Raw genomic sequence first — 16,205 nt, 5'->3', positions numbered from 1 at the left:
AGCCTTCCAGCTCCTGTCCCCTGTCAGGACCCCCAGTCCCTGAGCGTCCAGCCAGCTTTCCCCGGCCTGAGGGGTGCCCTGCTCTGAGGCAGCCCATTTCCTTGCTGGGTGGTCTCTGGTTGCTGGCAAGGTCTTGCTTAGGCCGACCCATGTCCACCTCTGCACAGTGTGACCTTCTGGCAGCATCCCCCTCTCTTAGGGAGCCGCCCACGTGTTTGAAGATGCTATTTCCCCAAGCTCCTCTTTTTCCAGATCTTTCCACTTAAAAAATGTCTTTTACAGAGGGTGATGTGAGAAACTATATGAAGAATCTTTCACTTAAAAAAAGGACTCCCGTGTAAGAGGTTGTCCATTAGATGACTTAGTGCTTCTTATTTATCTAGAGTTTGGATCAATTTCCTTTAGAATTTAGTGTCAGGAAAGTGTTTTTCTCCCTCGAAGGATTAATACATGTCCTCCCATCAGACAATGAAAGGCACATAAACCTTTCCTTTTGGTCGCCTTCCAGTAGTTACTATTTATTTGTCAGGCCATTTCTGTGTGCCAGGTTCTCCGCTTTAAATGTGTTAATATCTCATCTAATCCCCGACCGCAACATTCCGAGGCAGATATTCTTTCCAAAGAGTCTGTGCCAGATTTAACGCCTACAAACAGCAACCATCTCACTTGGGGAGCCTTAAAAAAGCCTTAAAAATGCTAAAAGCATTTTCCCCAGCTCCTGTAGCACGTCCCACTTTCGCGTCTGCCTCCTGTCTCATGCCTTTATCCTGCGTCACCTCAAACTTTTGTGGGAAGCAGATTCTTTGCACAGAATCCACTCTGAGGTTTTAGAGGGGATCCGTCCTTAGCACACTTGCTGTGCGCGAGCTTTCTTCCGCACCTTTGAAATGCAGCTTTCTTCACGTGCCTGATAAATGGTCCTCCCTATCCCTTTCTCAGGGCTAGCATTTTCCTTTAGGGACCAGAAATTCTTCAGACACATACAAATGGGTGCCAGGGATGCCCCCTTAAGAGAAGCCAGGAAGAAGCTGGTCAGTAGATGCGTGAATATATCTAAGATCACATCAGATGGCCATAGGCATTTTGGTTTGTTATCTGTCATTTCTCAGAAGTCAGAACTGCTGGAGTCTGACTGTTTGAGCCCCCATGGCCCCTTGATGAGGCTGGGGCACCCATTTATTCACTAGCTTACTCAGGTCCTCGTGAGTAGGGTCCCAGCCCTCACAGCCAGCATGGACTCCTTTTGCCTGTCCTCTCCGAAAGGCCTGGTCTGGTGTGGGCCCATCCTTGACTCAGGCTTGGGAGGCTGCTCCTTCAGAGCAAAAGCCAAGGGGAATTTGGGGAACTCCTTTTTTTTTCTTTTTTAAATTTTTTTATTTGAGAGAGAGAAGGAGAGAGAGCACATGAGAGAGGGGAGGGTCAGAGGGAGAAGCAGACTCCTCGCTAAGCAGGGTGCCCGATGCGGGACTCGATCCTGGGACTCCAGATCATGACCTGAGCCGAAGGCAGTCGCTTTACCAACTGAGCCACCCAGGTGCCCTGGGGAACTCCTTTCTTGATAAGATGTAGACCCCACAGCTTCCAAGCCGCTGCCCTCCTCCTAAACCTCACGACCACCCTTTCTTTGGCCTCTTCTATAGGACATGCAGGTGACCGGCGTGGAAGATGACAGCCGCGCCCTGAACATCACCATCCACAAGCCTGCGTCCAGCCCCCACTCCAAGCCCTTCCCGATCCTCCAGGCCACCTTCGTGTTCTCGGACCACATCCGCTGCATCATTGCCAAGCAGCGCCTGGCCAAGGGCCGCATCCAGGCAAGGCGCATGAAGATGCAGAGGATAGCCGGTGAGTGGCCAGCTCTGGCGGCTGTTCTTGGAGCCCTCGGGCTCTCACATGGACCTCTAGAAGAGGACACCTATGGTTTAGGAGTTCATTGTGTTCTGGTGAAAGGACAGAGAATCTGCTCAGAATTCCCCATTCCCCAGGTGTTCGATTTCTAGAGAGTTTCTAGGGCTACATGGAAGGGAAGGAGAATCCTCCCTAACCAAGCAAGAGGCCATGAGCAGTCAGGTGTCCGTGTGGGACAGCTGTTCTCCGGCACACAGGATCTTCTAGCTTATACTTAAAAATGCTTGGACATTCCTCTTCTGCCTTTGATCCTTAACCTTAAGATTAGTAGGGTCTGTTTTGCTCATTTCTCCGAAGAGTAAACTGAGGCTCAGTGACTTGCCCAGAGTCACACAAGCAGCGAGTTGGCAGAACCCAAATGCAGAACTTCTGACTCTAAAGCTCATCCCTTCCCCCTCTCCCTCCAGCTCTCGTGAGAGGCAGCCCTGCTTGGTGAGGGGGCCACGATGACCCAGCACTAAACTCGGAAGTCGGTGTACGCGTCACAGGCACTGTGGTGAATTTGTGAGGAGGCCTAATGCTGCCCCTTGCAGGAAGGCTCGAGCTTTCTTAGAAATCAAGGCACTGAAACGAGGGCGTTCCATTCATCAGGGCTGACAGCACGGCATTCCCCCAGGGAAAAGCATTCTGTCTAGCTGCTCAAATTATAAATAGTCTTTCTCCAGACACCAACGCCTTTCAGTCCAAGCACAGATGGTCATTCTGGTGTGGTTGCTGGGAGGATTTCCAGCCGGCTTGGGGAGGAGGGGCGCCTTCTAAAGGGATTACCGAAAAATAAACACTTGGTGGGCTGGGTCCTCTGGACATGACAGATTCGGTTCTTTGCCGTGCCTGCCCTGTTGATTTGCCCAGGCCTGCATCCCAGGCAGTCCCTGTTTCATTTCTCACTTAGCTGAAACTTGGCCTATGAAATCATTACAGAAGCATTTTGTAATGTGCAAAGTGACTTAAATCATTCAGTCCTTTCTCTGAAGATTTATTTTCAGAAGGTTTGTTGTTGTTGTTGTTGTTTTTAATGTAAAGCAATTTCTCACCGCTGGCACGAAGGGTAGATATTTCATTTGAAAATTGAGAGTTATGCCATAAAGTGGCTGTTCGAACTAACGCCTTAGGTATTCCTTAAATTGATTTTAAAAAGTTCCTCCAAATTGCTATATCATGAGATTGGTTTATGCCAGGGAAGACGGCAAGTGTGACAGATAAGCACACGCTCATAAATACACACACACACGCGCGGGTAGGTTCGCCCTCACACACTCTTCCCCATGCGCATGTACATATGGGAACTTGCAGGGCAGAATTGGCCCCGTTTGCTTTGGGGTCTGAAATAACACCCGCGGTGAAGCCTGGCAAGGGTCTTTTGCGTACGGAAGCCAAGGATCCAGAGCGGAGACTGGCCGGCATCCATCTCTGAATCCCTCGCCAGGCACCAGCTGTGTTTTGAGCTCAGGCGGAACTTTTGGGGTCACCTGGGTCTCCCCAGCCTGAGGCTGCTGGCTGCCTGCTTGGCACTGTCCGAGTGATATGCCTGGTAGAGCTGTGGCCACTCTGGCTGCGCGTGCCGCGCCCCCCCCAACCCAGAGCCCGCCACCTGTACCCGCGGCCCACGCGATGAGCATGAACCACGGTGTTGTTTGAACGTAGCCCTCCTGGACCTCCCGATCCAGCTGACGACCGAAGTCCTGGGGTTCAGACTTGGCTCCTCCTCTTCTACCCAGCACCTGCCTTTCCGTTTCTACGACCAGTGCCGCCGGGGCAGCAGCGACCCCACGGTGCAGCGCTCTGTGTTCGCGTCAGTGGACAAGGTGCCAGGTAAGCCGCCCCCACCCCGCGCCGCCTCTCGTCCCCGCCTGGGGCACCAGGGCTTGCTCTCTGTGGAGCCTGTGCGAGCGAGCTTCCCTGCGCCTCTCAGAGTCCGTTCGGCTGGAAGCACCCATTTCTTAGGATTCATCAAAGTATGGCACAGGATGAAACACAAGCCCTAGAAATAAATCTTGGCTTTCTCTTTGGTATTCTGCTGCCTGGGTTTGGTTTTCCAGAGATTTTCTGGGAATGTGGAGGAACTTCTCAGAATTAAGACTAAGAAGTTTCTTGGAAATTTCTTGGAAATACTTAGATTGCTAGTAATGAGGTTGGTGGGGGAGTGGTTTCCTTCTCCATGTAGGATGACTAGAGAGACAGTATGCCTGGTTCCTCTTAGAGCCCCTGAAGAAGTGAGAGCTCCCCACGGGCTGTGCCAGGGTCTTCCATCCAGGAGCTGGGGGCACCTCTGCCCACTCTCTCCAGTGCTCATCTTGAAACCACCCCCCTCCCAAAAAAAGAAACACAAAGAGAAAGTTCAAGGGCAGCTTGCTTCTCCAAAAGGGCCGGCGGGCTCTCCCCTTCCTGTTCTGGTGCGTCTACCTTAAGTCAATCCATGTGCACCCCGATCCCTCGAAAGAGAACCTTGCCCTTGATTACAAAACTTCTGAAAGTTGTCCAGGCTGTCCCCTGCAAGCGTTTGGGGTTTCGAACTTCAATTGATCCGTTGCAAAATGTGTTTGAAAGCAGTTATCGATTTAAGAACAGCTGTTGATTTAACGTGCGGCCGTAAGGACCTGTCCAAAATCAGGGTCCTTCTTTTCCTTCCACTCTGATTTATCCTATATTCGTTCTTTGATTTCATTAATTTATTTTAGAAATGTATATACTGTAAGTATATGATATTTTAAAACCCAAGCAGGACATGATAAAATGAGAAATGAGTCAGCTTTGCCCCAGAAGGAATCACTGTTACCAGTTCCTTGCTTATCATTTTAGAAATGTTCATTTTATGCCATGTATGTTTTTTCTTGTCAGTTTTTACACATGGGGTCATACCATATATGTAATTCTGCACCTTGCCTTTTTACCCCCCACTTAATTCAGTGTTACATGTCAATGCATATAGATTGACTTCATGCTAATTAATAATTAACTCTTGTATGGTATTTTATTGTATGGCTGGACCAGAAAATCTTTTATATCGTGTTGCATTGATGGACATTTGGGTCATTTCCAGTGTTTTGCTCTTCCAGTGTCATAGAGAACATCCTTGGGGCCTTGATATAACTGTTGCAAATCTTGAGTGTCTGTGGGATAAATTCTCAGCAGTGGGTCTGCCGAGTCGAAGGGGAGGCTTTTCTTCGTGACATATGTAGTCCCAACGTGCGCTCTGGAAAAGTGTACCGGTTCACACTGCCACCCACTAGTCTGTGACTGTTTCCATCCTTGAAACCAGTCTTGGTCCATAAGAACGATTGTGGCACAACCTCCATTTTCAGCTATGAAATAGGAGATGATTTGTGCCTACTCCAGGGTCTGGACGATTTTTTTTTTTTAAGATTATTTATTTGAGGGGTGGGTAGGGGCAGAGAGAGAGGGAGGGAGAATGTCAGGCAGACTCTGCACTGAGCATGGAGCCCAACGCCGGGCTTGATCTCACAAGATCATGACCTGAGACGAAACCAAGAGTCGGACGCTTAACCGACTGAGCTACCCAGGCGCCCCTGGAGGATTCTTTGTTAAAAATTGTCCAGGTTTCTTCACGTTCTGTAGGGATGGTTGCTAAGTAAATATAAATGATGGCCATGAGTCTGGGTTAAATAAAGATTGGCTTGGTAAGAAATCATTCCATTTTCTTTCATTCGTTCTTTTTTTTTTTTTTTACACACAGTTATAATTTTTATAACATTTCTATAAGCACTGCCTTGTGATTTTTGTAATTGAGATATAACTGACATCAGACATTATATTAAGAAATCATTTCTTTAGGGTCATTAGGGTTTCATCTCAGGAATGAATGGGTTAAGGAGAAAAACCCTGGCCTTATTTCCTTCCATCCTTTTTGGAACAAGGCAAGTGTAAATAAATAGTTAGAGCCAAATGTCACATTCTTCGGCATCTGCATAATCATCTCTCTGTTTGCAGAAGGCTTTACAATGCCTGATTGCTAACTTCTCCCACCCTGCCTGGGCTCCAGGGGAAAAGTGAGGTCATCCAGTGCTGGGGGTATGGTCCTGTCTACCATGGCCTGGGCCTGCCTGGCAGGGGTGCTGGCATAGCTGGAATGCCTCTCTCCTGTTGCTGGTCCCAGGGTTGGGGTATTTGAGGTTGAGCCATTTGAGACTGTGGCAGGGCAAAGGTAGCTGCCGAAACTGGCCATCTGCCCCTTCCCTGTCTCTCGCCCCTGACAGCCCCTGGAAGTGCCGCTCAGCTGTGGGGTGGAGAATGGGCCATTCACCCCAATTGTGCCCTCAAGGGTGACTGCTCTGGGCCCTTGGGGAGAGAGGCCTTGCTGCCTTCCCAAAATGGCCTGTATTGGAGAGCAAGTGAAATCCGTGAACCTCAGCGTGACTCAGACAGAGGGAGGGGAGCTCTCCCCGCCCTGCCCTTCCTCACCACCTACTATCTCTGTAGCCTGCCCCACAGCTGCCCAGCATCTGGAATCATCCTTGATCCTCCTCTTTCCCGTCCCATCCCCACTGGCTTCCTCTGCCTCCAGAGTACATCCCAACTTTTCTCCCTGTCCTGGCCACCAGCCCTCGCCCTAGATCATGCAGGAGCTTCTTCAGTGTTCTCAGGCATCCAGCCTCACCTCTTCCCTTTGGCCAGAGGGATCTTTCTAGAACATAGATCACATCATGCCCCTCTCTGCAACCCTCTAGCAGCTTCCCGTTGCACTTGGAACAAAATCCGAATCTCTCACTCGGTCTTGTGTGGTTGTTATGAGATTGGCCCCAGCTGGCCCCTCAGATGCAGCCCCCCCACCACTTCCTTCCATCCCATACCCCAGCCGTACCAGCCCCTGCTGCTCCTCTGAGTCAGTGCTTCTCAAAGTTTTGGCTTCAGGATCCCCTTTAGACCCTTAATAAAAAGTATCAAGGGTCCCAAAGAGGTAGAGTTTATATGGATTATATTTATTAATATTTCAGGTAGGACAAATTAAAACTGAGAAATGCTTTAACTATTTACATATTTATTTTTTAAATAAAAATACACCTATCACGGGGCGCCTGGGTGGCTCAGTCGTTAAGCGTCTGCCTTCGGCTCGGGTCATGATCCCAGGGTCCTGGGATCGAGCCCCGCATCGGGCTCCCTGCTCCACGGGAAGCCTGCTTTTCCCTCTCCCACTCCCCCTGCTTGTGTTCCCTCTCTCGCTGTGTCTCTCTCTGTCAAAATAAATAAATAAAATCTTTAAAAAAAAAAAATAACACCTATCACATGTAAATATAAATAACATAGTTTTTAATGAACAATGTTTTCCAAAGCAAAAAAAAAAACAAAACACAAACTTCATGTTTTATATTTTTGCAAATCTCTGTAATATCTGGCTTAATAGGAGGCAGCTGGACTCCTACATCTGCTTCTGCTTTTAATCTGTTGTCATAGCATACACTGTGTGGCCTCTGGAAAGCTCCTCCGTATACTCCTGGGAGAGTGAATGTAAAAGGAAAATGCGGTCTTATTTTTGTGTGAGTAGTTCTTGTTATTATTTTTATGTGAGTAGTTCTGACCCTGGGAGGGCCCCAAGGTTCTCCAGACTATGGTTTAATTCCTCCAAGTCACTGGCCTCTCTCCTGCTTTAGGGCCTCCTCATTGGATGTTCTTCCCCAGATCTGTGTGTGGCTGCCTCTTCCTACTGCACAGGCCTCAGTCTGCATGCCGCCTCCTCCGAGAGGCCTTTCCTGATCCACCCCTCCTTCCTCCATCCCATTAGCCTGGTTTATTTTCTCTGCAGTTCTTTACCTGGATGATATGTTTGGGTACCAGGCTGCGGTCTTTCTTCCGCACAGAGAAGGTCACTTCCATGGACACCTGGTCTGTCCTGTTTATTGCTGTACCTCAGCACCTAGCACTGTGCCTTCATTCAGTATTTATTGGATGAAGAATGAGCCCACACTTGGGCTTTGCACAGCCTTAGAGCAGATCCCACTAATGCCTTCTTCCTGTGTGAACACCAGGAAGACGAAGTTCTCTCTGGGGCCCTAGACCTCGGGTTGTTTAGTCCATGGCCCTTGGACTAGGGAAGGGACACCAGAGAATGGAGACCCCAGAAGATCTTAAGCATTCTTCTGCTTCATTTCTGTCACCAGAGTGAACAAGTTGTGCATCCGGGGCAGGCAAGTGCACTCACGTGATAGATTTCAGTTGGTTGCACCTCATGAATTTCCTCACCCTCACCTTGAAAGTTTTCAAAAACCAAACAGTGGGGCCAGAGGGGGTCATCAGAAGCACGGCCTAGATTGGCCTCTGATGCTGTGGCATCCACAGCCCGTGAGTGCAACCCTGTCGCTTCCCCCCCCCCCCCAACTTTGGGAATGGTCTTGCTCTGTGTCCCTCACCCTAGGCCACACGGCTGCAAAACCCCAGGCTGTGTGGGACCCTCACCCCCGCCTAGGGGATAATCCCCAGTAGAGAAGACAGTTCTGGCCACCTGCCTTGGGGTGACTGCTAGAGGGACTAGCTGTGTTATGACATATCTTCCGTTTCATCTGTAGCCCAGGTGGCCATCACAGAGCAGTTTGTCCCCCCTTTACAAGCTGTAAATGATTATATTTGATGAAAATGTACCTTCCACTTCCTTGGAAGAGATACTAAAGTAGAATATAAATCAGGGCTCTTAGGTGACTAGCCACTTCGGTGTATTTTTCTTTTTCCATTGGGCTTGGAGAGAAATCACAAATTCTCTGTGTTGGCTGATTTCATGTTCATGGCTCTTTCCCCTGCAGAAAGTTCTACTCCACGAGGGTAGAGGCTTGGGTGCATGCCTGGCTGGGGCGGCTGGGTCATCAGCAGACAGCGTGTCCAGGTGCACAGGCACGACCAGCTCTAGAGTTGGCCTTTGAGTTGCAGCCTTCCATGGTTTGTGCCCTCGAGGGACCTGTCCCACCAACCCAAGGTGACAGCTGATTGCCGGAATCTGCCAAGGGAGGCGGGGTGTCCAAAACTAGACCACCGAGGCATCTTTCCATAAACACCAAGTGGACCGGCCCACCCCAGAGCAGAACCCATTCCTGGAAGTGCCCCTGGTGGGGGGGTGGGAGGCATGGGCAGCAGCTTCCAGTCAGAGGGCCAGGGCTTCAGCCTCCCAGGGCAGCCTTAACCCCCACTCTGACTCCTCCTGGCCCAGAGACTGCTCACAGGTGTTCACCTGGCAGGTCATGGTGACATGGAGGTGGACAGAACACGGTCCCTCTTGCTCAGCCCCCCACCCCCCGCCCTTCCCAGTTCTAATCCAGACTTCTGCTTGGAGCCCTCCGTGTGGCTGGTTCCTTCTCAGCATTCAGGACTCTGCTCAGATACCTGCTCAGGGGGGCTTCTGCTGGGGGCCCCGACACCCCCCAGGCCCTCTCTGTGCAGCAGCTGGTTTTGTTTAATTGAGGTGAAATTCACATAAAACCTTTTGAAAAGATACAGTTCAGTGGCGTTTAGTACATTCGCAGTCTTGTGCCACCACCACCTCTGCTAGTTCCACAATACCTTCATCACCCCCCAAATAAAAGCCTGTTCCCATCGAACGGTCGCTCACCATTCGCCCTTCCCCAGCCCCCGGCAACCACTGCTCTGTATTCTGTCTCGATGGACTTAACCCGTTCTGGACGTTTCACATATGTCCTACGTCGTGTAGCCTTTTGTGTCTGGCTTCGTTCACTTAGCGTCACGTGTTCGAGGTTCCTCCACGTTGTAGCATGTGTCAGAGCTAGACACTGTGTGGATGGACCACATCTCATTCATCCATTCTTTCACCCACTGATGGCCACATGGCTGGTTTTCACCTTTGGGCAAGCGCTTACAGCGCTGCTGTGAGTGTGCATGTGGAAGTTTTTATTTGAACACCTGCTCCCAGTTCTTTGGAATATCTACATCCGAGTGGGATGGTTTTCCCACAGTCTTCAGAGCCCTTGCCATTAGCTAAAGTTGACCCGTATGTCGTCTGTGTCGCTTGCCCTGCACTCGTGTGGAAGGCCTTGGGGTTCCTGTTTGTCTTGCCCTCCCCTGCTGACACTTAGCAAGCAGGTGCTCAGTGACTGTCGAAGGCGGGTTAGGGACGTGGATTGCTAGATGGAGGCTGGGCGGGATGAATTGCTCAGTGTCTCATTTCCCCAGCAGCCTGTAAACTCCGGCTGCAGGGGCGTTGCTGTCTTGCTCAGACCCGGCTCTGGCACCTGCACCAGTTGGCTCAGGATGCCAACTGGAGAGTCAGACTTCATCCCGCAAGGGCCAAGCTCTGCTTTCCTCTCTTCTTGTCCCATGACTCCATGTCCTACTGGGTCCAGGGCACCATCTGTCTCTGAGCAAACATGTAGATCCCTGAGCACAGGGGGAGTGCTGTGCTTTCCACAAGTGTTATCTTTATCAAAGGCAAACAAACTGGCCCTATCAGTCACTGACCCAGAACACTTAATAGTTCTGTGGAAAGGCAGCGCGGTTCCAGGGCCAACCCTTGGCAGCTGAGTAACTGAGGAAGAATGCGAAGATTACAGTGTTCTCAGAGCCAGCTGAGCTGACCATGAAGCCTGGGACTGACAGCCAAAAAAAATCAATGTTTAATTCATAGACCTCAGTCCTAACTTCTCTCCTGGGATCACGTACTAGGTGCTAATGTCATCTCGTGACAGTGTTTCCCAGAAACTAAATTTTTAGGCCCATTATTTGTCTTGTTTCTGATTATAACACTGGAGCCACTTCCCTCCTTCCAGCTCCCCAAGGCAAGAAGAATGGCCTTTCTGGGGTCCCGCCGGAAGGAGAAGCTCCCTGCCACCTTCCTCCAATCTCCTCAGTGCCCCGCTCCCCCTTAGCCACCCCTCCCAGCCTTCAGCTCCCCAGCCAGAGACTCTAGCCACTGGGTCAGTGACTTAGAGAAACTTGATTCTGACCCTGAGGCCTTTATTTATTTACTTATTTTTAAGCAAGACGTATTGAGCTGCTAAGCACTTTATGCAATTTTCTCATTTGATCCAGCAACCCTCAGAAAGGAGGTTTTGCCATTTTCCTTTTGTGCCTGTGAGGAAACAAGCTGCCCAAGGTCATACCAGATGCCCCTCCTGCAGAGAGGCTCTGCACTCAGGTCGGCCTGCCCTTCTGCTGCCTCCAGCACCCACCTGCCTCTTGGTTCCTGACTCCGCTTTGACACATCTGAAGGGAATTCTCCTTTTCTGATTTTAGAAATAAAGGCCTGCCCACAGCCAGCCACCTGAGGCCTCACTAGGATCAGGCCAAACCACGTTGTTGGCTCCAAAAGTGGGTGTGTGTCAGAGAGAAAACATCATCTGCTTCTGGGAGCGCGGGATAGAGTTTGACCAGAAGAATGAACTGTGCCAGGTGCTCAGTATGCGTTGATTCTATGCTCTGGACAATGCTGGGAGCTGGGAGCGCTTGTCCTGATCTACATATGGGAAGCCAAGGCTTGGACCAAGGCTGCAGGGCTCACACAGGGCAGGCTGAGAGCCATATCTCTAAATCCCCCTCTCGCCTCAAGGCTGGCATTGGTGGTGGCCAAGCCCTGACGGCTCTACCACCGACCTCTGATTGTCAGAGGTTGGCGAGACAGACCCTCGTTAAAGAGGGGGCCTTCAGGTGGCCCTGGCTTAGACACAGCATTCCCCGTTCCCGTCTTCCACGCATCACACTCACACACACTAAACCCCAGCTTGCCTGCAAAGCAGCCACATGGAAAGACACCCTTCTCCCCCCTCCACCCCCCCGCCACCCCCGCAACCACCACTTCCAGACTGGGTAGAGCACATGAAGGCCCATCCTTGTAGAGATTCGTTCCTGGTCCATGAAGACCAAAAAGCAGAAATGAGACTTAGAAATCTTGCCAGTGCAAAAGCAGCAGGATTAGAGCTCTCTTCAAAGCTTTCTGGCAGTCGTGTCTAAGAGAATAGCCTTTGAGCGGTTGGATCAGGGATGTGGGGATCAGGTTCCACGCAAAAATCATCCCTGAGCTGAGTCCTGGGGGTCCCTGCTTTCCACGCCTCTTCTTGGAGCCCCCAGGGCAGCCACAAAGAAGGCGAGTGAGCACGCTGTCCAGCTGGGAGCACACAGCCCACAAGGAACCACGTTCCTGAATCAGGGCCCGTAAGGTTCCCTCACCTGGAACGTGCCCCCAGATTTGGACTCTATCCCAGTCGACACACAGGCACTTGGTGTCTGAGGAATGCTCTTGCGAAACAGAGCACACAGGCAGAGGCAGCCTTCAGGTCCCATGAGCCTTTCTCGGGGGGCGGAGACGGAGAGGAGGAAAGAGTTCCAAAGAATTGAGTGTTGCTTCACTTTTCGGGGTCATTACCCACCTTAAACTCTCAAAGTGCCTGTGTGCCCGGGAGCCTTGTGGAGCATGTCAGAGAGCAGGGAACACTGCCCGGGTTGCTCATGGACAAGAAAGCGGGGAGCCTTTGCTGGAGGGCATGAGAAGAGACCAGACCCCAGCTTCGCTCTGCCCTTTGACCTTGGCTGCACTTGGGAATGTTCTGTTGGCTCAGGCGGGCCCCCGGGGGCAGCCTTGCTGGCAGCCCAGAACGGGCGGGCACGTGTCGGAGCAAGCGGCACGGCTGCGTGCCAGTGTGTGCGCACACGCCCATGCCCGCCCTGCAGATGCGGCTCCTGTCGGCTCTCGGTCCTGTCGGCCTTCCTAGGACAGGTCCAGCACAGGTATTGCAGGGCAGTGAGGAGAAAAGGAAGAGCACCAAGAGAAGATAGGATGCGCTGAATCTCTCCACCCTGAGGTGCCCATGAAGCAAATTCAGTGTCCTCTTCCATTGATCTTGCCTCTCCTCCGTCTCAGGTTTCTTTTCTCAGCAACAGCATTTGCCCAGGTGAGAGTCAGCAGAAGCAGGCGGCTTAGCACAGCCCTGGAGCAGACAGTTTAGCTTCAAGTCCTGGCCCCACCTTAGACTCATTACGTGGCCTTGGGCCAGTTGGTTCGCCCCCCGTGCATGTTTATTCATAGAAAAAATGTGAATGTGCTTAACACTACTGAACTGTACACAAAAAATAGTTAAGATGGTAAATTTTAGGTTATGTGTATTTTACCACAATTCAAAAGAAAAAAAAAAGCGGGGATGAAAATGTCACCCACCTCATTAGGCTGTCGTGAGCATGATAGGAGTTAATTCACATAAGTGCCTAGCAGGACGCCTCACGCGTGTGCAGTGTGCAGCGAAGGTTAGGCTCTCGGTATTTTTTATTGTCATTGTTATTAGTCAGGGCTGACCTTGGGGACCCTAAATAATAGGTTCCCTTTCTACGTGTTAAATCAGTTTGCACAAAGTTAATCATCCAGCAGCTCCTTCTGCTGTAAATAACAAAGACACACCACCGTTGCACAGATTTGCTCATTTAGAAAGACTTTTCATCGGGTGCTGATAAAACACTAGGGCAGAATTTACCTCCTGCCAAAGGGCCATGAGGATTGTCGTTCTAGGATGTGCCTGAGGCCCCATAGCATCTAGAGGCAGAGCCAGGGCCAGAGAAGAGCAGAGATCTCTGGCCAAAGCCCAGCACAGGCCCGCTCCCCGAGGTACTGACCACAAGCGCTTACTTCACGTCTGCCTGAGCTGGACAGTTCCCGAGCAACCACGCGACAGCCCTGGGAGGCCCATGCCACTCCTCGGTGGGCGGACCAGGAAACCTGAGCTCGGGGAAGGGAAGCACCTGGCCCACTCCATGAACCCATGTTGGGGGGCAGAACACCTGGGAATCAGGTGTGCTTTGGGAACCCTGTGAACTATTGTATTCCATCCAATAGCATGAGCCAGGAGCATGGAAACCAGTAGAGAACATGACCGTATTCTGTGGACACAAGTGTCTGCATCCAAAGGAAAAGCCCATAAAATAATTTGAAAAAACTTTATGAGCCTTTTCCTATAGATGTTTATTTTTTGCTGCTGAGTCATTTGTTCTACCGGCTCTCATGAACAGACAAGTGATAGCAAATGGCAAGGATCAAAGGCTTGTTAGTGGGATAAAACCCAGAGATGAGAATACCCTAACCCTTTATTTTATCTGTGAATTGGAAAAAGACCACCTTGATTTGATTTTTTACCTTAAAATATCTGTGAAATAGCTTCAGGAACCCCAGGGTCCCCCGCGGAACTGGGTTTGAGAACCACTTTACCACTTCCCAAGGACCAGTCATAGTGCCTGCCTTGGGATCCCAGAGGATGCAATGCCAACTAAGTGGCACTGCTGAGTGTGCCCTTGGAGGTGCTAAGGCCAAGGAGTGAGGAGTCGGGGACTTGGGTTTTGCCCCTCTGGAGTCAGGAAGGGCAGAAGAGAGACAGAAGGCCCGCTCCACCCTTCGGTTGGTGCGCCGCACCTGCACGGTGGGTGGCGCTGTGCCCTTGGCAGGGATGAGAAGCGGCCTCTCCGCCGAGGCCCTCCCTCCCTCAGCTTGGCACGCCTCCTTCTATACCTTTCCCTGTGTATGTGCATCCTCTGCTAGTACTACAGTGTCGCAAGGCCTTTGTGTTTTTTCCACACAAACCATCACTGTTTTCACTTAACAGTACGCCTTGGGTTTTTTTTTTCCTGTTAGTTCCTAAGAGTGCCCGCTTTCATTTTTATTGCTGCTGAGCAGTCCGTCGTGTGGGCAAACCCCTGTTTATCTAGCCAGGCCCCCATTGACAGACATTCAGGTTGGGGCCAATTTTTTGTCCTTAAATAACAGGCGCTCTGCGCACCGTTGCGCAAGGATCTCCCTGGAGCAAGTAACCATGAAGCGAGGCCAGAAATATCTAGGGCTGCGGCCCTAACAGGACTTGGTGGCCAATGAAGTATGTGGGTGGAGGGAGAGAGAGGCTCCCAGGGCTAGTTTAAGGCAAGCTATCAAAGAGTCTCACTTTCTGTCTGGACCTTCTGTGTGCATGTCTCTAAGCAAGGGCATTTTGACGATCCCAACTTGTGAGCCAGCAAAATCCTCGTTACTTGGGGATATTGTTCTGTCCAGGAGGCCTTCAGGAGCTGTGGTGACTGCAACTTTCCAGTGGAGTGAGTGCGGGGCCTCCAAGGGCTGGCCTGCCCTCTGCTTGGCTTGTCGCAGAGGGAGCATGATGGCATGATGGCTCCCCCCATGGGCTCTCCTCCTACCTCCCGGCATCTCCGCTGGGGTTAGGACTTTCTTCAGTTCTTCTCTCTCTCTCTAGCCAGCATCCCATGACTCAGTACAGCTTCCTTTATTTGTGGCTGTCCGGCCATGGCATTTTGTATGAATGTGCTTTTCTCCAGAAACACAGAGTATTATTTGTTCAACATCTCAGATTCCCAGAGGGCCAAAAGTCAATATTATCCCAGTGTGGCAGGAATGGCTGTCTTGTGACATCTCTTCACACTTAAACAGCCTGTTCCTTGAGCCCCAGAGTAATTGCAAAAAGATATCCCAAAGCCCAGCAAATCGAGGCCAATGAATTGTTTTACTTTGTCTCCATTGTTGCCTGCCATGAACTCAAGTCCCTGAAATCACCCCATGATTTGGGCGTTAGATGCTTCAACTGCATGAAATACTAAGTTTGGCGGATGATTTGCAATGACTCCTCTGAAAATATGTGCAGGTTTGGTAAAAATTCAGGTGCATACCATATGTGGTATACTTCTAACTTCACAGACTTTGTAAGGCTCCAGGATGAAATTCCCATTTATTGAATGCATGCTGTGTGCTTGCTAGGCACTAAGCGAGTTATTTTATATAAAAATAGAGAGAAATGTATAAAAACTGTCGTGTCACTAACCCCGCTTTTGCAGCTGGGACAAGCGAGACTCACATGCAGAGCCCCTACCCAGGGTCCCAGAGATACTGAGTCTAGTTTCGAACTCCTGCTCTTTGTAATGCTTCTACCTGCTTCTTGAGAAAAAGGTTATCTCTTGCTCCGGGTTCTTTCCTTTCTTGCTAAGTTGACTTAAAGGTTCTCTGGAGCTTCTGAGCTCAAGTCGCCCTTTGTTGTGGCTTTCTGAGTATGTTGACTTCACAGGCTGACAGTTGGGCCTCAGGTGCTGGGGATGATGCACACTCCAGCCTCTCAGGTGGGGTCCTCGTAAATCCTGGCGTCAGTCCAGTGACTGGAAGAGTCGGTGTTGATGGAATGAGCCCCCCACCCCTACCCTTAGTATCCTGCAGGATGTTCTGAGATAGTTGACATTTATAAAATCTTGGGCATTCTGGAAAAATGTTTTTTAAAAAAAAAAACAAAAAACAGATTTCCAGCCTGATGCCCAAGGAAAACATCCCACAGCTCAGAGCAGCGTTCTGGCATCCTGAAACAGTGCCCGCGCGGCGGAGG

General features: G+C 50.6%; 1 protein-coding gene across 1 annotated transcript in view; it reads left to right on the top strand.

The window, feature by feature from the left end:
* The first annotated feature begins 1,632 nt into the window (after window positions 1-1,632).
* Window positions 1,633-16,205, top strand: part of LOC123323737 (protein CLEC16A-like) — a 45,380-nt gene continuing 30,807 nt past the window's right edge. The window contains exons 1-2 of the mRNA XM_044912209.1: window positions 1,633-1,845; window positions 3,553-3,720. Of these exons, the coding sequence (XP_044768144.1) occupies window positions 1,644-1,845; window positions 3,553-3,720 (370 nt within the window). The 5' untranslated portion in view covers window positions 1,633-1,643. The remainder of the gene's footprint in view (window positions 1,846-3,552; window positions 3,721-16,205) is intronic.

This window comes from Neomonachus schauinslandi, unplaced genomic scaffold (genome assembly GCF_002201575.2).
Source record: "Neomonachus schauinslandi unplaced genomic scaffold, ASM220157v2 HiC_scaffold_580, whole genome shotgun sequence".
NCBI classification, from domain to species: domain Eukaryota; kingdom Metazoa; phylum Chordata; class Mammalia; order Carnivora; family Phocidae; genus Neomonachus; species Neomonachus schauinslandi.
Note: the sequence above shows the minus strand (reverse complement) of the source record. Positions and strands in the feature narration are given on the sequence as shown.